Source organism: Crotalus tigris, unplaced genomic scaffold (genome assembly GCF_016545835.1).
Source record: "Crotalus tigris isolate CLP2741 ecotype Arizona unplaced genomic scaffold, ASM1654583v1 scf7180000019068.10715455, whole genome shotgun sequence".
In the NCBI taxonomy this organism is placed as follows: domain Eukaryota; kingdom Metazoa; phylum Chordata; class Lepidosauria; order Squamata; family Viperidae; genus Crotalus; species Crotalus tigris.
In genome coordinates, this window is record NW_024097358.1 from 7,433,412 (window position 1) to 7,453,696 (window position 20,285).

The 20,285-nt window shown below is 44.2% G+C and overlaps 1 protein-coding gene across 7 annotated transcripts in view; it reads left to right on the forward strand.

Moving 5' to 3' along the window:
- The window catches only part of MED24 (mediator complex subunit 24), an 86,153-nt gene extending 79,300 nt beyond the window's left edge, over positions 1–6,853 (forward strand). For 6 of the 7 annotated variants that reach the window (XM_039358836.1, XM_039358839.1, XM_039358840.1 and 3 more), the window contains 2 exons: positions 1,408–1,556; positions 6,487–6,853. In XM_039358836.1, coding sequence (XP_039214770.1) covers positions 1,408–1,556; positions 6,487–6,603 — 266 coding nt within the window. In that variant the 3' untranslated portion in view covers positions 6,604–6,853. Of the gene's footprint in view, positions 1–1,407; positions 1,557–6,486 lie in introns of those variants that run through there. The other variant, XR_005558600.1, reaches the window with a different exon arrangement.
- The last annotated feature ends 13,432 nt before the right edge of the window (positions 6,854–20,285 follow it).

Sequence of the window (20,285 nt, forward strand, 5' to 3'; positions counted from 1 at the left end):
ACACACACACACACAAGAGAGTGCACTCACAGTGTTCTCCGAGGAGCTGAAAAGCTTTCTGGATGGAGCTCCTCCCTTTGCTGCGTCTCTGCAGGAAGCAGGAAGGGCAGGACTCATTGACTCAGGAATTCATTGACTCAGGAATTCTGGGAGTTGAAGTCCATGAGTCATAAAAGAGACGAGATTGCCCACCCCTAGCTTGTTGGACAATAGCTTGAAGCTTGCCAGGTGAGCAGCAGATAGGAGGGGGGGGGGAGAAAGAGAGAGAGAGGGAGGGAGAGAGAGAGAGAGAGGAAAGAGAGAGAGAAAGAAAGAGAGTGGGGGAAGAGGAGTGGCAGACCAAGGGCAGATAGGGAGGGAGGGAGGGAGAGAGACAGAGAGAGAGAGAGACCCTTTTGACATCTAAAATGAAGATAACACTGCATATATCCTTTTTTTACCTGTGTGTGTATGTAATTTTATTCTCTTAAAGCATTCTCTTGGTGATCATTGTTTTAATGGTATGGATATTCCCAAGAGTCATATTTTTACTTTTATTTTTAATGTGTGTGTGTGTGTGTATGTATGTATGTATGTATTACACACACACACACACACACACACACACACCTATAATAAAGGTAAAAAAGGATATATGCAGTGTTATCTTCATTTTAGATATCAAAAGCGTTTTGCGGCTCCCGGTGTTTTGTTTTTGGTGGGAAACAGATCCAAGTGGCTCTTTGAGTGTTTTGGGTTGCCTACCCCTGCCATAGTGGATTTGTGGTAAATGGATGGATTTATTAACATCATCTCTTTGGAAGCTATTACTTCTGAAAAGTATGTAAAAGCTTGTCTCCAAATTGAAAAACTCCTAGTACCTAACATTTTGTGTTGGCATCTAAGAACTTTAACATAGGCTCGTGCCAAAAAAAGAATAAATAAAAGAAACTCTTCAATGTAATGGATGTCAAGTAATTGCTTGTAAGCAGAATTTTTAAGAAATACATTTCACTGACTTATATATGAGTCAATGTGCACAAACTTATACTATGTGAGCTAGAACTGTGATCCAAGAAAGCTGTTTTAAATCTAAACTCTGCACCGAATTCATTGTTGTGGCCTTACACCAGTTGTAATATTTTGAAACCAATATGGGATTACAGTACAGCTGGTGGAAACTCCTAGCCCTCTTAGCTGATCTCAGAAAAGCTAAGCAGAACTAGAAATACATAAGGAGGAATTGGCAAACCTCTTCTGTATATTGCCAAGAAGAAAATGTGAGTATTTGTAGTTACAAACAAATCTAGTTTGGGCCAAGAAAAGTAGAACATTTGTCCTGATGGTGCCTCATAGGATTATCTGCTGCTGTGTATAACACCCAAGGACAATTACTATTTATTTTACCATATGCATTCTACTCTCCAGCCAACCTCTTCTTGCTGATCTCTTCCATATTGGGAGCCAAGACAGCTGGAACACATACTCAGTTTGTGCAGTGGTTCATGGAGGAATGTGTGGATTGCTTGGAACAGGGAAGCCGTGGCAGCATCCTACAGTTTATGCCTTTTACCATGGTAAGCCAATTCCATTTTTTTTATTAGGTAAGATATCCATTTTTCTTCAAACTTTCCTTTTGAATGTGGCTTCTTACTGGTGCCCTCTTAGCATGATCTTTGTAAACAGCCTCCCATTAGATTGTTTTCAATAATCACCATTCAGATTCTCTACTAATGCCATCCAGACCCTAATCCATTGGTGAAGATGGAGTGTTTTTCAAGCAGTTACTTCCTACATTTGCCTAATAGTTTTGTTTTGTTTTTTTGGGGGGGGTTGAATTCTAGCTTAAAGAATCAATTTCAAAGTGCTTTTTCCTGGATTTCATTGTTATTGGGGACATAAGCTGCTAAAGCACCAGCCAGCTCTGATTTGCAAATTTCCAGTATTTTGCAAATTGTAAGGATGTCTCCTTTATATTCTGTTTGATTTTTCTGACACTAGAGGGAGTCAGTTGGCCAAAAAGAAAATGATAGTATTGAAAGCAATTAGAAGAGGGTGTCACTCAATTTCATTGAGGGCCGTATCGGCATTGTGATTGCCCTGGGGGGGGGGGCTGGGATGGGAAGGCCTACTGGATGCACGTGGCCAGCTCGACATCACTCGTGTCAAGGGTGCCTGTGCGGGCCTGGGCAGGACTGGACTGAATCCTAGGATCTCTGGCGGAGGAGGGTGGGACCAGGGCGAATACTGTGGCATGGTCAACTGGAGGAACGTCACCGTCCCTCTCAGGCAGGGGGGGCCCTGGACGGTAGCATGGGCTGCCCAGAGCCCTGGTCAAGCACCCAGTCCTCGAATTCAGGGACCCTGCAGCCCAACCTAGCCTAGCCCCACTTCCCCAAGGGGATGCCCAGCTGCACTTACTGCCTCCTTGAGGCTGCTGCTGCTGTGCTCGCTTTCCTTGGCGAGGTTGCTCATAGTGGGTGCACGAGGGCAAAGTACGTGGGTCAGAGGGAGATCCACTCCCTCTCCATGCAAGGAGACCCAACTTTGTAACCAAAACATCCTCAGCAATAGGATGGGAAACTACCAAGGGATGTCGAAAGGGTAGCAGGGCTGCTGGTGACCAAGTGGTAAGGCAGGACTTCCCTAAGACCCTCCCTCCCTCTCATTCCAATTCCTTCCCTCCCTCCCTCCCTCCCTCGCTCCCTCCCTCTCTCTGTGCCCAGGGACAAGGAGAAGGGGAGAGGTTGGCAGCGCTTCTCTCAAAGAATAACAGAGTTGGAAGAGACCTTTGAGATCTTTTAGTCCAACCCATCTTTGTAATCAAAGCACCCTTAACAATAGGATGGGAGACCACCAGGGGATGGTGAAAGGGCAGTCGGGCTGCTGGTGGCCAAGTGCCAAGGCAGGACTTCTCTCAGACCCTCCCTCTCTTTCATTCCAATCTCCCTCCTGGTTAGGTTGGTGGGGGTGGGCCTGGGTGGGATCCATTTATTTAGCACACTGGAAGGCAGTTGCTACCAGTGCTGACTTTGTTTGCATTTGCTTTGAGCTCGCAAGCCAGAGTGTAGCTATATAAACCAGGTTTCCTTTGAATCCAATGTCCTGTTTTCTGTTGGGCTCAGGTCTGTGGTTGGGACCTCTGACACTTTCCCTCCTTCCTTCCTTCCTTCCTTCCTTCCTTCCTTCCTTCCTTCCTTCCTTCCTTCCTTCCTTCCTTCCTTCCCTCCCTCCCTCCCTCCCTCCCTCCCTCCTTCCCTCCCTCTTTTTCATTCCCATTTCCTTCTTTCCTTCTTGTTTCCCTCCTTCCTTCCCTCCCTCCCTCTCTCTGTGCCCAGGAAGGGACAAGGGGAGGGGGAGAGGTAGGCAGCGCTTCTCTCAAAGAATAACAGAGTTGGAAGAGACCTTTGAGGTCTTTTAGTCCAACCTCCTGCTCAAGCAGGGGACCTATACCATTCCAGACAATGGAATATCCAATCTCTTCTTAAAAACCTTCAGTGATGGAGCACCCACAACTTCTGAAGGCAAGCCTTTTCACTGGTTAATTGTTTTCACAAGTCCTTAGTTCTAGGCTGGTTTTCTTCTTGATTAATTTCCATCTATTATTGCCTTCTGATGCTTTGGAAAATAGGTTGACCTTCCTTTAAACAGCCCTTCGCTCCCATTTTTGCTCTGCAACGATGAGGTGGGGTGGGAACCATTCCTTTTGCTTTTGGACCGGCTCCAAAATGGGCTGGAAGGAGCGGGCCAAGGACTCCAATCTGGCTTTGCAGCAAGCAAGGGGATTGGAGGCACGTGAATGCATGTCAGTCTGGTGTCTTAAAAAAAAGTGTTTCCCCCCCCCCCCCACTACCGGATTTCCGCTGCCATACTGTTTAACTTTCTTTAAAAATTACCTGTTGTAGAATCCAGATCCTTCCTGTTCTGCATCAAGTAAACTTTAAAGAAAGTTAAATTGTATGGCAGCGAAAATCCAGCAGAGGGGGAAAAAATCCTGGTGTCACGTACAGGGAATCTGCTCAGCCTGCCTCCACCCATGCCTCTGCCTGCGCACTCGGCCTGTTAAACCTCATTTCTAGCTAGGTGATTGATTTAGCGAAGGCACGGGCGGCATGCCACCCAAAAACAGCAGAGTCTGTGTGTGTGCCTTCCTTGCCCGCATCAGCCATACTTTCAACGTTGCACTGCAACTGAACCAAGGCGGCTGGCCAGACACCAAAGTGTTGCTGAAAACAGGAGAATCTGTGTCTGTGCCTGCTACATGCTCACCCGTATGCCACGAGGCTTATCATGCCAATTGTGCCGGTTCCGCCACTCATGGCTGCAGGCCTTGAGGCTCGTTGCACCGATCGCACTGGTGCCACTGCTTGCTGCAGGAGGCCGCGAGGTTTGACACGCAATCAGTGCAACAAACCTCGCAGCTTTCTGAACCAAATGGCAGCACTGGCATGATCGGTGCAACGAGCCTCAAGGTGACAAACTCCGCCTTGGTTCAGCTGCAGTGCAATGTTGAGAGGATGGCTGATGTGGGCAAGGCAGGCACGCACACAGACTCCGGTGGTTTTTGGTGGCGTGCTGCCCATACCTTCGCTAAATCAATCACCTGGATAGAAATGAGGCCTGCAGCCATGAGTGGTAGAACTGGCTCAATCAGCATGATGAGCCTCGCAACATGACGGGTGAGCTCGTAGCAGGCGCAGACACAGACTGCTGTTTTTGGCGGTGCTTCAGTGTCTGGTCGGCCGCCTCGGATCAGCTGTAGTACACCGTGCAGTCCATGGCTGAAGCTGGCAAGGCAGGCACGCACACAGACTCTGCTGCTTTTAGCGGCACTTTGGTCCCTGGCCCAGCAAAGAAGAGCCGGATGAGGAGAGGCCCAGTAAAGCAGGTCATGGCTGGGCTTGACAGGGTGAGGCCAGGAGGGGTGGGGCGAGGCCAGGAGGGGCGGGATGGGGTGAGGCAAATGAGTTGCAGCTGCTGCTGAACACACCACCAGTCCCCGAGCACTTGCCGTTTCCTATGCGTGTGCCAGGAGGGCACCCAGCTGGATTGGGGTGGGCTGGGGCTGGGGCAGCGGGGGCCGTTCCCTTGCCATTTCATGGAACAGCTCCGGGGGGGGGGGCAAATCTGGGCCCTTCACGGTCAGCCCAGGCCCATGGGCCTTGTGTTTGACATGTCTGAATTAGAATGTTTAAGTGGGGATCAGTTGTGTGTTTCCTGAAACTAGGCTCATTGCACAGAGTAAGTATTATTTTGGGTGTAAAAATGCAGTGGATTGCAGCATAAAATCCATGATCTTTAAATGTAAGAAAATGAAATTGATTAATTTTGTAGATGCTTGAAAATGCAAGAAAATAAAAGAATAGCATCTTTTATCTATATAAATGTTTAGATTTCATCGAATAGTGGTGCTTAGAAATTGAACAACACACATAGACAACCTAAATTAACACTCTGTGGAATTTGATGTAACAATCAGGCTATTAAGTAAAATTACTAAAATTTAATTTATTTTTAGTTATGTGGGACTAACAAAGTAAAAAAAATATTCTAAACAATGGGATTATACTATTATAGTTGGAGTGTCAATACCAAACTGTTTTTTTTTATCTTTCAACTAAGAAAATATAAAAAGAGATATTTTGTTATTACTAAAAGTTGTATAGAAATATTATAAGTATTTATAAGTACTTCTTGGATCTAAACATTTTTTAAAAGAAGCTCAAACCAAATCCAGTATCTCAATATTTGTATAAAATCTATTAAGGGAGCAGTACAATCAGTTCTTTGTTTTGAGGAAAAATGCTTTATAGCCAGAGCCAAATCCCAATTTTATCCCATGGGAGATTATGTTCTTCTATGCAAACTAATATCTGAGATTATTTTGCACCCCAGCATACTCTTGCCCTATAAGGTATAAACAGTATGCTCATACACACTGAGAATGCAAATATAACTTCCTCCCCCCTCCCCCCAAAAAATTATTGACTAGTGGGACAAGGAGCTTTATTAGATAGATGCTCTCATAGTCTTCATGATTAGAAATAGGTTTTACTAGTAAAACTAACTCACATAGTCTCTTCTTCATTCTTACTCATGTTTATAATTTCTCCCTTCCTCTTTACCAGCCAATAAAACTCTGAATAATATGCAGTATGGGGCATATAAAACTCAGACTAATCAGAAAGCAAGAAAAAGGAAGGAACCCAGATCAGGAAATTCATACCATTGTCTTTTTTAAAAAATCATATATAAGAGCTTATTTTAATTATTACTACTTATATTTCTATCATACTGGTCCAAGATAATATTTACAAATGCAGGGAAATGCATTAATCAGTACACATAAATACATTTCCAGAGCATGACATATGAATTCAACATTACTTGTAGATAAGTGCTTTAGTTTTTACAGATTAATTCTTTAGATAGATATGGGCTACTTGGAGGAGGCTTTTTGCTACTGTATGCTTTTGGTGAATTGATTTCATTGTTATTCCTGGCCAGGTCTCTGAATTGGTGAAAGCATCAAATATGTCCAGCCCTAAAATCGTACTGGCCATCACAGACCTCAGCTTACCTCTGGGACGTCGAGTGGCCGCCCAAGCCATTTCTGCCTTATGAAAAAGATCGTTTTGAAGCTGTTCCACAGAAGCAGGAGCTGCACCTCTAAGAGATACTGATGAAGCACATAACCAAATTAGCTTCCAGTGCAATCCAGAACTCTTCAACAGGAACTTGCCAGGATTGCTATTCCAAATACTGAACTTTTTTTTACTTTCAAAAAGCTGTATCCACAGTGCCAGTAACACCTCTCTTTAAGTTGTTCATTGATATTTGCAGAATAAAATAAAAATTATTTTGATTTGCCTTATTTTATAAGTAATGTTTTTCTCCTATTTATTTTCAGTGCCCAAAAGGAGCTGCATTCTTGGCCAACATGACTGCAATCAGATATTGTTGATATAATTTTTTTTTGTCAACAAATTACCATTGGTTTCAAAAAAAAAAACAATTGCATATTTAAAAATATTGAATCTATCTTTATCAAAAGTTATTTTTTAAAAATTGCTAATATATTTGTTTTCAAGACAGACCCGAATTTAGTAGGCTTACCATTCTTTTCTGTCTGCCAGCTTTCATATTTTATGGCTTTTGCAAGTCTGAATTGTTTTATAATGCTAAAGAGTAACCTCTTTCTGTTTTCTCCTAAATATAGGTAGCCCTCAACTTGCAACAGTTTGTTTAGTGTCTATTCGAAGTTACCACAGAACTGCAAAAAGTGACTTATGACTGCTTTTTCACACTGATGACTGTTTTAGCATCCCCATAGTCACGTGATCCAAATTCAGATGCTTGGCAACTGGTTCTTATGGTTGCAGTGTTCTGGAGTCATTTGATCACCTTTTGCAACCTTCTGACAAGCAAATGTAATGAGGAAGCCAATAGATTCACTTAACAACTGTGTGACAGACCTAACAGCTGCAGTGATTCACTTAACAACTGCGGCAAGAAAGGTCATAAAGAGGCAAAACCCACTCAATAACTCTCACTTATTACCTGTTTCTCCAAAAATAAAACCAGGTCTTTTTTTTCTCCTCCAAAAGAGGCATCAAGTCTTTTCCGCTCACCTCTGGCACTGACAGCCCCACCCAGCTAGCCCACTTTTTCTGCGTCTGAAGAGCAGGTTTATTCTGCAGCTGAGAATGGAGCTCTGACCTGCATTTCGCAATCAGGCCTTTCCAGAAGGCCTCTGCAGCCGAGAACCGAGTTATGGATTGAATCCATAGCTTGGTTCTTGGCTGCAGTGGCCTGGAAAGGCCCGTCTGCAAAATGCAGGCCTGGGGATGCCGCAGAAGAAGTGGGCTGGCAAGGAGAGGCCTGGCTGCCAGGTAAGTTAGTGTGGGGCACGTGGGGCAGTTCCACACTCCCACCCTAGCTTGATTTTAGGTGTGAAAGCTAGGGCTTATTTTTGGGGTAGGGCTTATATTAGGCTTGCCTGCAAAAATAAAGCTAGGGCTTATTTTCGGGGTAAGCCTTAATTTTGGAGGAAACACAGTAATAGAAATGTTGGCTTAGTCATAAATTGAGGACTACTGTAGAATTATGTTTAAAACAAAACTGCTGAATATGCTTATTTTGGATCACAAATACAGAGTTTGGTGAATTGATGAATCAACATTGGCTTTAGAATTGATTATATATACTGCTATCTATCTATGTGTATGTATGTATGTATGTATGTATGTTTTCGGAGGTTTTCGCGGGTATTTGTATGTAGGTCTTTGGTTATTCGGGTTTTCTCCCGCGTAAAATTGGAAGTGTCTTGGCGACGTTTCGACGAAGTCCCATTCATCATCTTCAGGCTGGTGTTTTCGGCTTGGTTAGGGGCTTGGCTGTGCTTGGCTGTGTTCAGTCTTCCAGCCAATCAGAGCACAGCCAACCCCCCGTCCAATCAGAGCACAGCCAAGCCCCTAACCAATCAGAACACATCTCCACCCAATCAGAACACAGCCAAGCTCCCACCCAATCAGTTCATACCCCCACTGGCAGTTAAAAGGAAGGAACAGCTACGATCACACATTGCTCCTAGAAGCATGAAGCCGAAAACACCAGCCTGAAGATGACAAATGGGACTTCATCGAAACGTCGCCAAGACACTTCCAATTTTACGCGGGAGAAAACCCGAATAACCAAAGACCTACATGTGTGTGTGTCTGTGTGTGTGTGTTTTCTGAGGTTTTCATGGGTGTTTGTATGTAGGTCTTTGGTTATTCAGGTTTTCTCCCGCGTAAAACGGGTTTTCTCCGGGTTTACGCGGGAGAAAACCCGAATAACCAAAGATATATGTGTGTGTGTGTGTGTGTGTATCTATGTATATATATGACTTGAACAAAGCACACAACTAGATGCTCTCTCGTAAGATTTATCAAACAGAATATTTCATTCAAAATAAAAGCATGTATGCAAATAGCATAACTCCCAGTGTTGTCTGGAGGAGCGCGGAGGGGAGAATTGCTGGAGGTAGAAATAGTGTCGTGCTCAGTGCTTTGAGCAGCGAAGGCAAATGCTGGCTCCTTAGAACCAAAAATGGATTACTTGAGGCTGGATTTATTAACAAACCGGGAGGTGAGAAACTGCTGTGTCATCATTGCTTCAAACCCAAAGCAAGAAAAGGCCTGCTTAATTTTCCTGCAATGAATTGGCTGCAGCAAGCTGTCCTGCAGCAAGTCGGCAGCAGCAAGTCGTCCTAGAACCAGGTCTATGCGCTTTTATGTAACAGAATATACTTTACTACAGGAGAGGTTATGATTCAATATGAACAACCCTGCATATTTAGCAACCTGCCCTATTTTATGTGACAGAATTCTTAAGATAGTATGTTGAACAGACACTTCTTATTGGGTCAACTTTACAAGACAACTGCTTTTTTCAGATGCTATATCTTACTAGTAAATAATTACTTTAATCAGTATTTTTTTAAATTACTGTACTCCCTGCCAAAGAAATAAAGTATACATGAGGAATATTGTTTTGCTCATGAGTGTCAAATTTAAAATCAGCTAGTACCTTCAGAAATTCTGAAATTTCCAAATTGTATTGGGAACTTGAGATTTGCTCAATCCAGTCCAAAAATCTAAAACTGAAATAAAATTTGATACCGAAGGACATTATTAGATAACCTTTATTGTCATTTTTTTTACTGTGGGCACAACGGCACAAATCAAAAATGAAATTTAGTTGCCTGCTCTCAAAGTGAACACATACATGACACCCACCTAACATACTATATACAACATATGTATAGAACTCACACATATATAACAAATAAATATTAAACACTGTCCATCTTGAAAATATAATGGAGGAAGCTTGAGAGTTCACAAGGTTAATGCTGTATGGAATGAAACTATGGCTGAATCTGGATGTTCTATGGATACCATGAAGCCTCCTCCCAGAAGGTAACAAGGAAACAGGTTGTGAAGAGAATGTGTAGTGTCCCAGATAATCTTGCGGACGCTGCTTAAGCAACGCTTCTGTGCTGGATGGGAGGGAGAGAACTGCCAATGATCATTTTGGCCATCCTCACCACTCTGCATTGCCTTCCTGTCTGAAGCAGTGATGCTTCCAAACCAGACTGTGATGCTGTATGACAGGATGCTCTCAATTGTCCCCCTGTAGAAAGTGGTAAGGATAGGAGAAGGAAGATGTGCTTTTTTCATGCGACGCAGAAAATGTAGGCACTATCTGCCTGCTTCACCAGTGTCTCGCTGTTGAACTAAGCCAGCCTACTCATTAGCTGCACACCCAGGAATTTAATGCTGGTAATCATCTCTTCAGTGAATCATTAATGCACAGAGAAGTGACCGTGCCTGCCTTTTCTGAAATCGACAATGATTTATTTGGTTTTTCCGGTATTTAAAACTAGGCTGTTTTCCTTACACCAGTTCACCAACCCCTCAAGCTCCTTGTGGTAAGCGCCCTCATTGTCATCATGAACAAGGCCCATTACTGTTGTATCATCTGTGAACTTCACAATATAGTTAGGTTCGAAGTTAAAGCAAGAGAAGGCCCCTTCCACAATTCTGAGGTGAGTTGTCCCGTGGTATATCAGCCACAGGAACTTGTCCCATTCTAACTAGGACCTTACTCTGTTTTGTTCCCCCACCCCCAGGTTTAAGTTGCCATTTTACAGCTGTAATAACTATAGATAACATGTTTTGGTTTTGTTTCAATGAAGTTTTGCTGCCAAGTACACCAGCTAAAAAGAATCTCCAGCTTTACTGTTCATGCCATGTTCTTTTCATTTCTGCTGTCTGCCTGGAGCCTGTCTGCTTCCTCTGATGATGATCTGTGATAGCAGCCAGCCTTTGTGTTTGCAGAATGAGCTGATACTCAGCTGTTCCTTTCCCTTTTTTTCTGCTGATATAATCTTGCAGCTCCAACATCTTCCTAGCAATGTATGTATTAAGTTCCAGTCTCCATTTTGAAGCTGACCTTAAAATATACATTAGGTCCAGTAGACACAATATCTGACTTACGTGTTTTTTCTTCTTACTTCTCTGCTTTATCTTTGTTTTTTTCTACTACTAGCCTGATGTACTGTAGAATTCTAGTGCATTTCTAATCCTGCACAAACACACTTATATACACATATGACATTTTTGTTGGTCCTATAATAAACCTGTGGTTTGTGCATTCTGGTTTCCAACTCACCACTTAGTACAAAACTTTTAGCAATATTCCATGATTATTGTAATAGTATCGTCCAAATTTATTTTCTAGGTATGTTCAAGAACATGTCATCATGTCCCTTGAATATAGTTCTCCTACCGCAACCCCACTTCAGTTCTTAAGACGTGAATGGGATACCCATATTACATAAATATTACATAAGTGTTGCAGGGTTTCCAGTCAGATTGTACACAATTTTGATTGGTGCATGAGATCATCATCATATTTGCTTCAGCAAGCAGGCTGGCAGGAGACAACCAGGCAGTGGCCGATTCACATGAAAAAGTTGGCCAATCCCTAAAAAGGAATACTGCTGATCTGCAATCTTAATGAGGAAATTTAACAAGAATTGTGGTTTGAACTTGATGCAAGGGATATCCTTTGACTTGGTTAGCTTTGGGTCTAGGAAGAACATATTGCTCTTGGGCCATGAGTTGTGTTTCCTTCCTGTTTATCTGCAGAAGGAAGCAGTGGTTGGGCTTGAAATCCTGCAAAACATCATTGATAGCTTTGGGACTGGAGCTGTGCCTAAGGAATATTCTTAGGCTGACACAAGACAGCAGTTAACATTGTAATGAAAAATGCTTACTTGCATCTTACTTCAGATTTCTTGTGAATGAAATGTTTAAAAAATAGATGACTGGTCTTCTAATACTTGGCTAATGCAACTTCCTGAAATTGGATGACTTTTGAAAGATGAATGGAAGGGGTATACATTATGCAGTACTGCAACCAGAAAAGAGAGGAAATGCAGCAGTTGATTGATAGTTGTGTTAGTTAATCAAAGGTGGTAAGATGTTTAGGATACGATTGAGGTCACATTTGCAGAAATTTAACCTTCCATTGTTAAAGAGATAAATCTTTCTATTCATGATTGAAGGATAATTGGATGAAGTTGGATATTAATGGTGAATTGGAGAATTTTTTTCCTAACTGTTAAATGAACAATGAGCTTAATTTATTCACTGAATTAAAATGCTGCAGTATTTCATTTAATGTATGTAAATTGTACAACAAAATAATCAAAACCTTAAGAGTGGGCAAAAAGTATAGCAGCTAGGTAAGAATAGGAACATTAGTGACAAAAATTAATTTCAGTAATAAAGTGCTTTTTTTGAGTGTTTGCAGCTCCTCATATTCATTCTCAGAAATTAATATATTGTATAAAATTTATAAAATATTTAGTAATCATCTTCCTAAAAAAAATACAAGCTGTAAATGCATTGTGTTTCAACTTTTCTGGAATTATTTGATTCCTTGTCTCTTTTTTCTTCTTTATTTCTTTCAATCTTTCATAGTTTATTTATTTATTTATGAGACTTTATTTATGAGACTTATATACCGCTTTAAGTGCAAGCACTCTCTAAGCGGTGTACACCAGTAAGCAATGCATATATATATATTTACATTGCCCCCAACAATCTGGGTCCTCATTTTACCTACCCCGGAAGGATGGAAGGCTGAGTCAACCTTGAGCTGGTGAGATTTGAACCGCTGACCTGCTGAACACAGTCAGCTAAAGTGGCCTGCAGTACTGCACTCTAACTGCTGCTGTTTTTGTTTTGTTTTATTTTTAATGTTTCTTATAATAACTGGTGAACTTTCAAATGGTTTTCTGCTTGTATTTTAGTAGTGTTCAAGTTTCTAAGTCAAGCAAGGTCAGGCCTGCTTAGCAAAGATAGGATTTCATCAGGGAATTCCTGGACCACAGGTTAAATTGAGAAACAGGGGAAAAAAATGCTAGAAAAAGGCGGTGACAAACTACTTCCTTTAACCAAGAAAGCTACCTGGACAGGTCCATGAAATCAGTAAGAATTAAGAATAAAGAGTAAACTCTTAAATTATTCTGTAAGTACCATCCATCTCTTTCTTCTTTTCAACAAATCTCCAATTTATCTTCATTTGAAATTCATCATGTCTGTAAAGGCAAATGCAATTCTCAGGTGCCTCGACAGAAGAATGATTTTCACATCATGAAAAGTAATCACTTCATTCTGCTTTGGTCAGACCACCTTCAAATGTTGTGTTCTATTCTGAGCATCTATTATTAGATTAAGATTAAAAAGAATTGGAAATTGGAAGAGATTCAGGGAAGGGCAATGAGGTCAACCAGCTACTAAAAAAAATAAGGTTGAACAAACTAAATCTGGTTAGTCTTGAGAAAACATGTTTGGAAAATATGATAGCACTCTTTGAATACCAGGAAGTCACGTAGAAGAAAATGAGACCTGTTCTTTCATGTTTCAGAGTCCATGATATAAATAATAAATTTTAGTTACTGGAAGGCAGATTTAAATTAATTATTGAAAAAATACTTTAATGAAAACAGCAATGGAACCACGTATTCAGAAGTGAGCGACTTATTGGCTACATTAAAGTAAAGCCAGCCCTTTTATTTCTCAATATGCCTTTCTTTTACCCGTTGAAAACTTTGCTAATTTGCAAACTGGCATCATTAATCCTCCTCTGTTTGTTTTCAAACATTGGAGTAAAAGAAAGAACTAGCTATTTTGGAAAGATAATTGGGAAGTTTATATTGTAAACTGCTTGATTTGATGTTCTATGATACAAATTATTTAACACTTTGAACAAATGTGCCTTGCAGACCCTAATTTCAAGTTGCCACTGATTTATAACTTGGGGAAATATATCAGAGGTCTAATGATTGCCCTCAACATGAACAATACAGATAGTCCTCGACTTATGACCAGAATTTCTATTGCTAAGCAATGTGATTGTTAAGTGAGTCATGCCTGATTTTACAACTTTTTTGCCACAATTAAGCAAATCTGGCTTCCGCCATTGAAGCTGGCTGGGAAAGTTGCAAATAGTGTTCACGTGACCCCAGGATACTGCAACTGTCATAAATATGTTCTGGCTGCCAAGTGCCCAAATTTTTATCAAGTGACTATAGGGTTACTATGCCATTATATCTTAAAATGGTTGCTAAACAAATATAAACCAAAGACTACCTGTAGTTATACAACTAGACCTTGTTTAATTACTACTCTTTTAGCAACCATTCAGTATTATGGGGGAGAGGCTTAGCAAATAGTACCTTATGGCCAGTCCTCAAATATCAACCATCCCAGCATTCCTGCGATTGCAATCTGGATACTTGATTACAACTGGCTCACATTAATGATGATTGCAGCATTCCACAGTCACCATTTGCAACCTTCCCTGACAGCTTTTCACAAGCAAAGCCAATGGAGAAACCACCAAGCAAGGCTGTTAATTGCTCTCATAAGTCACTTGCATCCTTCCCCCTCCTAGCAGCAGCCACACCCAGTCTGTTTGTGCCATGGCCTCCACTGCACCTACCTGCCTGCTGTCCTACTTGTAAGCCACTTGGCACTTGATTAAGTACCTGTAATCCTCGCTTAACAATGACAGTCAGGAATACTGGGATTGCCATTTCTTAGTGATGCAGTTGTGTGACATAATGTTTTATGACTATCGCTTAGTGATGACAATTCTGGTCCCAGTTACTGTTGTTAACCAAAGACTACTGGCTGCCATGCCGTTGCATGAAGCAGCCAGGCAGGTGTGTATGTGCATCTGGAAGGCAGATGGGTGCATAGTATGGAGTACAAGATTGCCAGGATTGCATATTCTATAACTAAGCAGCAGGAGCAGGAGCAACTTGCAGGCAGTTGCAAAGTGCCTGGATCTGGATCTTGATCATGTGACTGTGGAGTGTCAGATTCACATGATCATAGTGGCCAATGTCCACTTTCAAGCCCTTCTCAGATGCATTGTTTCTAAGTCATGATTTCCCTATCCCACATTTTTTTTAATCTCCAAATATAATAAGCTGCTCAGACTCATTGAGAGTCAGGCAGCATACAAGTTTAATATTTTATTATTACTGTTGAGTCCTTGGCGCAAAGCAGACACGAGAAGCAGTTGGAGTTCTCAGTTTTCTTTATTCTGCGTTCAGCTTACAAGTAGATGGCTTTCCTTAACTTCCCAAAAGCTCGCAGCCTCTTATATAGGCAACTCCCAGGTAAATGTGTTACTTTTCCCGCGCCAGCACTCGCACATGCGCACGGCGCTGGCGACAGCCTGTCTGGTCCCGGGCAGCCTTGCACCTGCCCGGGACTGCGTGCAAACGCCTGAGCCGTTTGCAAGGCTCGGGACATAACACCCCTTTCCCCCGGGCTGAAACTACTACCAACATATAATCATTTGTTCTATACAGCGTTCCGCTCCCCAGTGCTTCCACTGTTTGCTGGCTTTTGCTTTGCCAGCACTGTTATATAATCCTCTAGGTACTTAGGAGATTTCTTTGCTCTCTGTGACCTTCTCAGCTCTGGGTTACTAGCAGGAGTTCCCTGACTGGAGGGAGATGTGAGCCTGTTCTCCTTATTTTGTCTTGGTGCCTTCCAAGGGCTGTGCCCTGATGCCTGGCCTGCTTGCTCGCCCACCGGGCTCGTCAGGCCAGGGCTTCTGTCACTTTGTGACCTGGTTGACCTGCCTAGCTGTAGACCCTCGGGCCCCCTGAAGTGATAGCCACTTCTGGGCGTTTCTGTTGAACCTCCTAGGTCCATCCAAGACCTGTCAGGAGGCTGTCCATTCCCTGAACCCCGTTCTGTGTCCGGGCTTGTGTGGGTTTCTGTACCTTCCCAAAACTCAGTTATTCCCTGATTTGGGCTAGAGGTGTTGTAGTCGGGACTTGGTTCCTCGACCACCTCCCTGTATGTTTGACCCCCTGTAGGATTTGGGGTAAGGTCAGGCCAACTTTGGGGATTGTGTGCCAGCTCTCTTGCGGGGAATGATTTGTTGGGATGCCCCCGGGTATCCTCCGTGACTGGAGTGCTGTGTGATATGTGTGGAAAGTGAGTATGCCACCGGGGTGACTCCCTGGCTGGAGTAGGCGTGGATGCCTGGTAGTTGGGTAGGCTCATAGAATTCTTGTTCGGAGCTCTCGCGGAACCCTGGAATGGGCCGTTTGTGGCTCCATCAGTGGAGATGGGCAGCAGCTCGTGCCCTTCCCTTTGCTCCAAAGGGTCCCTCTCCTCCCCTGGAAAAGACCCAGGAGTCTCAGCTGGAAGATGCAGCCTAGGGCGGAGTTGGTCGATGTGCCTGCGCAGGACACGACCGTTGTCCAGAGCTACCTCGTAGGATAGAGGACCCGTGACCCTGGAGACAGAAGCGGGGACCCATGTATGACCAGGCCCGTAATTGCGAGTCCAGACCGGGGCACCCTCAAGTAGTTGTCTAGGTGCCCTAGGATGTGAGGTAGATGAAGGCAATCTGTCCGGATGCAACCGGTCAAGTTTAGTAGTAAGTTGACGCCCCCAACGAAGTTCAGCTGGACTTCTCCCTGTAGAAGTGGACGGTGTGGTGCGATAAGAAAGGAGAAAGTCAGCCAACCTGTGATGCCAGTCCCCGTAGGAGAGTCTTTTCAAGGCGTCCTTTGTGATGCGTACCATGCGTTCAGCCATACCGTTGGTGGACGGGTGGAAAGGCGCAGACGTGGCATGACGAATCATGTTAGCCTGTAAAAAAGCTTGGAATTCGGAGGAAGTGAATTGAGGGCCGTTGTCGGACACAATGACATCTGGCAGCCCGTGTGCAACAAAAATCCCCCTCAGTACCTGAATAGTCTTTGCAGTGGTGGTGGATGAGACAGGTACAACCTCAAGCCATTTCGAGTGGCTGTCAACAAGGACCAAGAAGAACTGGCCCTGAAAGGGCCCAGCGTAGTCAATGTGCACCCTAGACCATGGGGACTGTGTTTCCTCCCATCTGTGCACGGGAGCTTGGGGCATCTCTGGGCGAGATTGTTGGCACAGGTGGCATGCATGCACCTTAGCCTCAATATTTTTATCTAAACCAGGCCACCATAAGTGGCTGCGTGCAAGAGCCTTCATACGAACAATGCCAGGATGACCCTCGTGGAGGGATTCCAAGACCCTAGTCCTCATTGAGGTGGGAATGACAACTCTGTTTCCCCAAAGCAAACAACCCTGAGAAAGGGACAGCTCGTTCCTTTTGGACCAGAAACTCTGAAACTCAGGACTAGGGCAGTGCTCAGGCCAACCAGACAAAACCCAGGAACGGACACGTGAAAGTGTGTGATCTGTACCTGTTTCAGCGGCAACATTCCTGGCACTAAGAGGGAGCTCGGGCAAGGCTTGGATTGATAGAATGTTGACAGCTGGCGCAGGGTCAGCTTCCACTGTTGGCAGAGGCAGTCTACTGAGGCCATCAGCATGGCCCATATCTTTCCCAGGCTTGTGGAGTAAAGAAAAATCCTATGCAGACAAAAAAATAGACCACCTAAGCATTCTAGGGAAATGATTTGGGGAGTCTGCTTACGTGTGGTAAACAGTCCCAGCAGAGGCTTATGGTCAGTGAAGACCATGAACTGCCTGCCATATAGAAAATCATGGAATTTTTTAATTCCCGCAACAACAGCCAGAGCCTCCCTGTCTATCTGAGCGTAGTTGCGCTCGGCAGAAGACAATGTTCTTGAATAATATGCAACAGGAACCTGAGTTCCATCAGACCTGAGGTGGCTCAGGACAGCCCCAACCCCGTAAGGGGACGCATCACACGCGATGCACACAGGAAGAGACTCGTTGAAATGTGCAAGTACACTGTTAGAAGTGAGCAAGGCCTTGACTTCGTTAAAGCAGGCCTCATGCGTCTGTGACCACCGCCACACTGCTTGCTTGTCTAGTAGCCTGTGAAGAGGCTCAGCTACACTAGCTTTATGTGGAAGAAAAGAATTGTAGAAATTCAGGAGACCCAGGAAGGCCTGAAGTTCGGCCTTGGACTTTGGCCTAGGTGCTTCTAAAATGGCAGTTAGTTTGGATTCAGCAGGGTGAATTCCAGCAGCATCAATTTTGAATCCCAGAAATTCAGTAGAAGGCACCCCAATTTTGCATTTGTCTTTTTGAGCTTGAGGCCTGTTTTCCTGAACCTTAACAGAACAGCCCTTAGCCTTTCAGCTAGAATGTGTGTGGAGTCTCCTGCAATTAAGACATCATCAAAGTAGGGGCAAACCCCCGGTATGCCCCGTAGTGTGTTTTCCATTACGCTTTGGAAAATCCCAGGAGCGACATTCACTCCAAACTGAGCCTTTTTACCTTAAAGGCTCCCTGTGGGTCACAATGGTCTGAGCTATAGCAGCATCATCATCAACAGGCAGCTGTTGATACGCTTGAGCTAGGTCAAGCTTTGCAAAAACGCCCCCCCCTTGAGGGAGGCCAGAATATGACTGACCACAGGAACAGGATAGGCATGTTGCTGCAATGCCTTATTCAGAGTGCATTTGTAGTCAGCACAAATGCGAATGTCCCCATTTGCCTTTAGAGGCGTGACAATGGGGGTCTCCCAAGGACTGGAATCAACAGGTTCTAGGATTCCCTGTTGAATCAGTTTGTCTAACTCAGTGTCAATTTTACTCTTTAAAGCAAAAGGGACCCTTCTTGCTTTAATTCTAATGGGAGTGACAGTGGGGTCTAGCTTTAAGGACACAGGGGGTCCTTTGAATGTGCCCAGCTGGGGGCTGAAAACATCTGCAAATTCTTTGCAGACTTCCTGTAGGTCGAGTGTTTGTACGCTGTTGAGTCCTGTGACGTGTATCCCCAGGGCCTCAAACCAATCGAGTCCTATGAGACTCGTTCGTTCACCCCCTACTACTAATACGTCTAGTGGACCTTCAAAATTCTTGTATTGCACGTTAAGGGTGGCCTCCCCCTTAACACACACTCTTGAATTTTGAAAATCTGTTAACACAATGTCAGAAGGCCTTAACTTGGCCTGAGTTCCACTACCGGAACAAATCTTCCTAAATGTATGCAATGAGATGATTGAAAGGGCAGACCCTGTGTCCAGTTCCATAGACAATGGAACCCCTTGTAGCTTCACCTTGAGTGACAGCTTTTTCTTGATGGGCTTGTGTGTGCCTGTCCTAAGGATGCTTCTTCGCGAAGCGCAAAAACCTACCCTATTCTGGCTGGGGAATCTGGTACCTTTCAGGCGCAGTTCTTCCTGAGGTTGTACCTTTCGTCGGCCCAGACACACAGCTGCAATGTGTCCTTGTTTGCCGCATGCCCGGCAGGTAGCGGAGCGGAACTTGCAGTCGGTTCTCCTGTGGCGACCTCCACAGCCGATGCACTTGAGTGGAGCTGAAGAGCTTCCCTTCTGATTTTCTTCCTTCGTGGGGTGGAGACGGTCGACTTCCTCGTCCGGATCCTCCTCGGAGTTTCTTTGGACGTCTTCCTGGTGCACGGATGCAACCTCTGGACTGTTTCTGATCGGCCGCATGTTCTTGACAGTGCCGCCTGCTGCTTCTTCTGCGGTGACTTCCCTTAAGGCATCTTGGTAGGACAATTCTTCTTTAGCGAAAAGTCTCTGTTGTAGATCTCGATGCCTTAACCCGCACACAAATCGGTCCCTCAGTCGTTCTTCGAGGTCTTTGAACTCGCAGTGCTTGGCGGCCTTCCGTAATGCGGCGATGAATTCTTTGGCCGACTCACCGGGCCGTTGATCCCTCTGCTCGAAGGTGTGGCGCCATGCGATGACGGACATCTTGGGGTGAAAGTGCTCCTTCAATAGCTTCTTCAGATCTGCGTAGCTGACAGACTCTACTGGAACAGGTGCTGCAAGGTTTTCTGCGATGTCGAAGGCGTCTTGACCGCAAACACAAAGCAGGGTGGCAGCCTTCAAGCTCTCTTCCCTCACTTGGTTTGCCTTGAAGTAGTTCTCCACCCTGGCTACGTATGACTCCCACCGCTCTGGATGTGAGACGTCGAACTCCGAAAGCCTTCCGATTTTCGCCATCTTCAGGAGACGGGTCTATCAGCCAGCCTTCCCCCGAATGCGCACTGGATTGGCGGGTAGCTGCCGAGTCGACGCCATTCCGCCGCTCAGGACTCACTTGGGTAAGCTTACACTTCTTCCTTTCTAGGCGGTGTAAGGCAATCCCATCCTCGTCGCCAGTGTTGAGTCCTTGGCGCAAAGCAGACACAAGAAGCAGTTGGAGTTCTCAGTTTTCTTTATTCTGTGTTCAGCTTACAAGTAGATGGCTTTCCTTAACTTCCCAAACGCTCGCA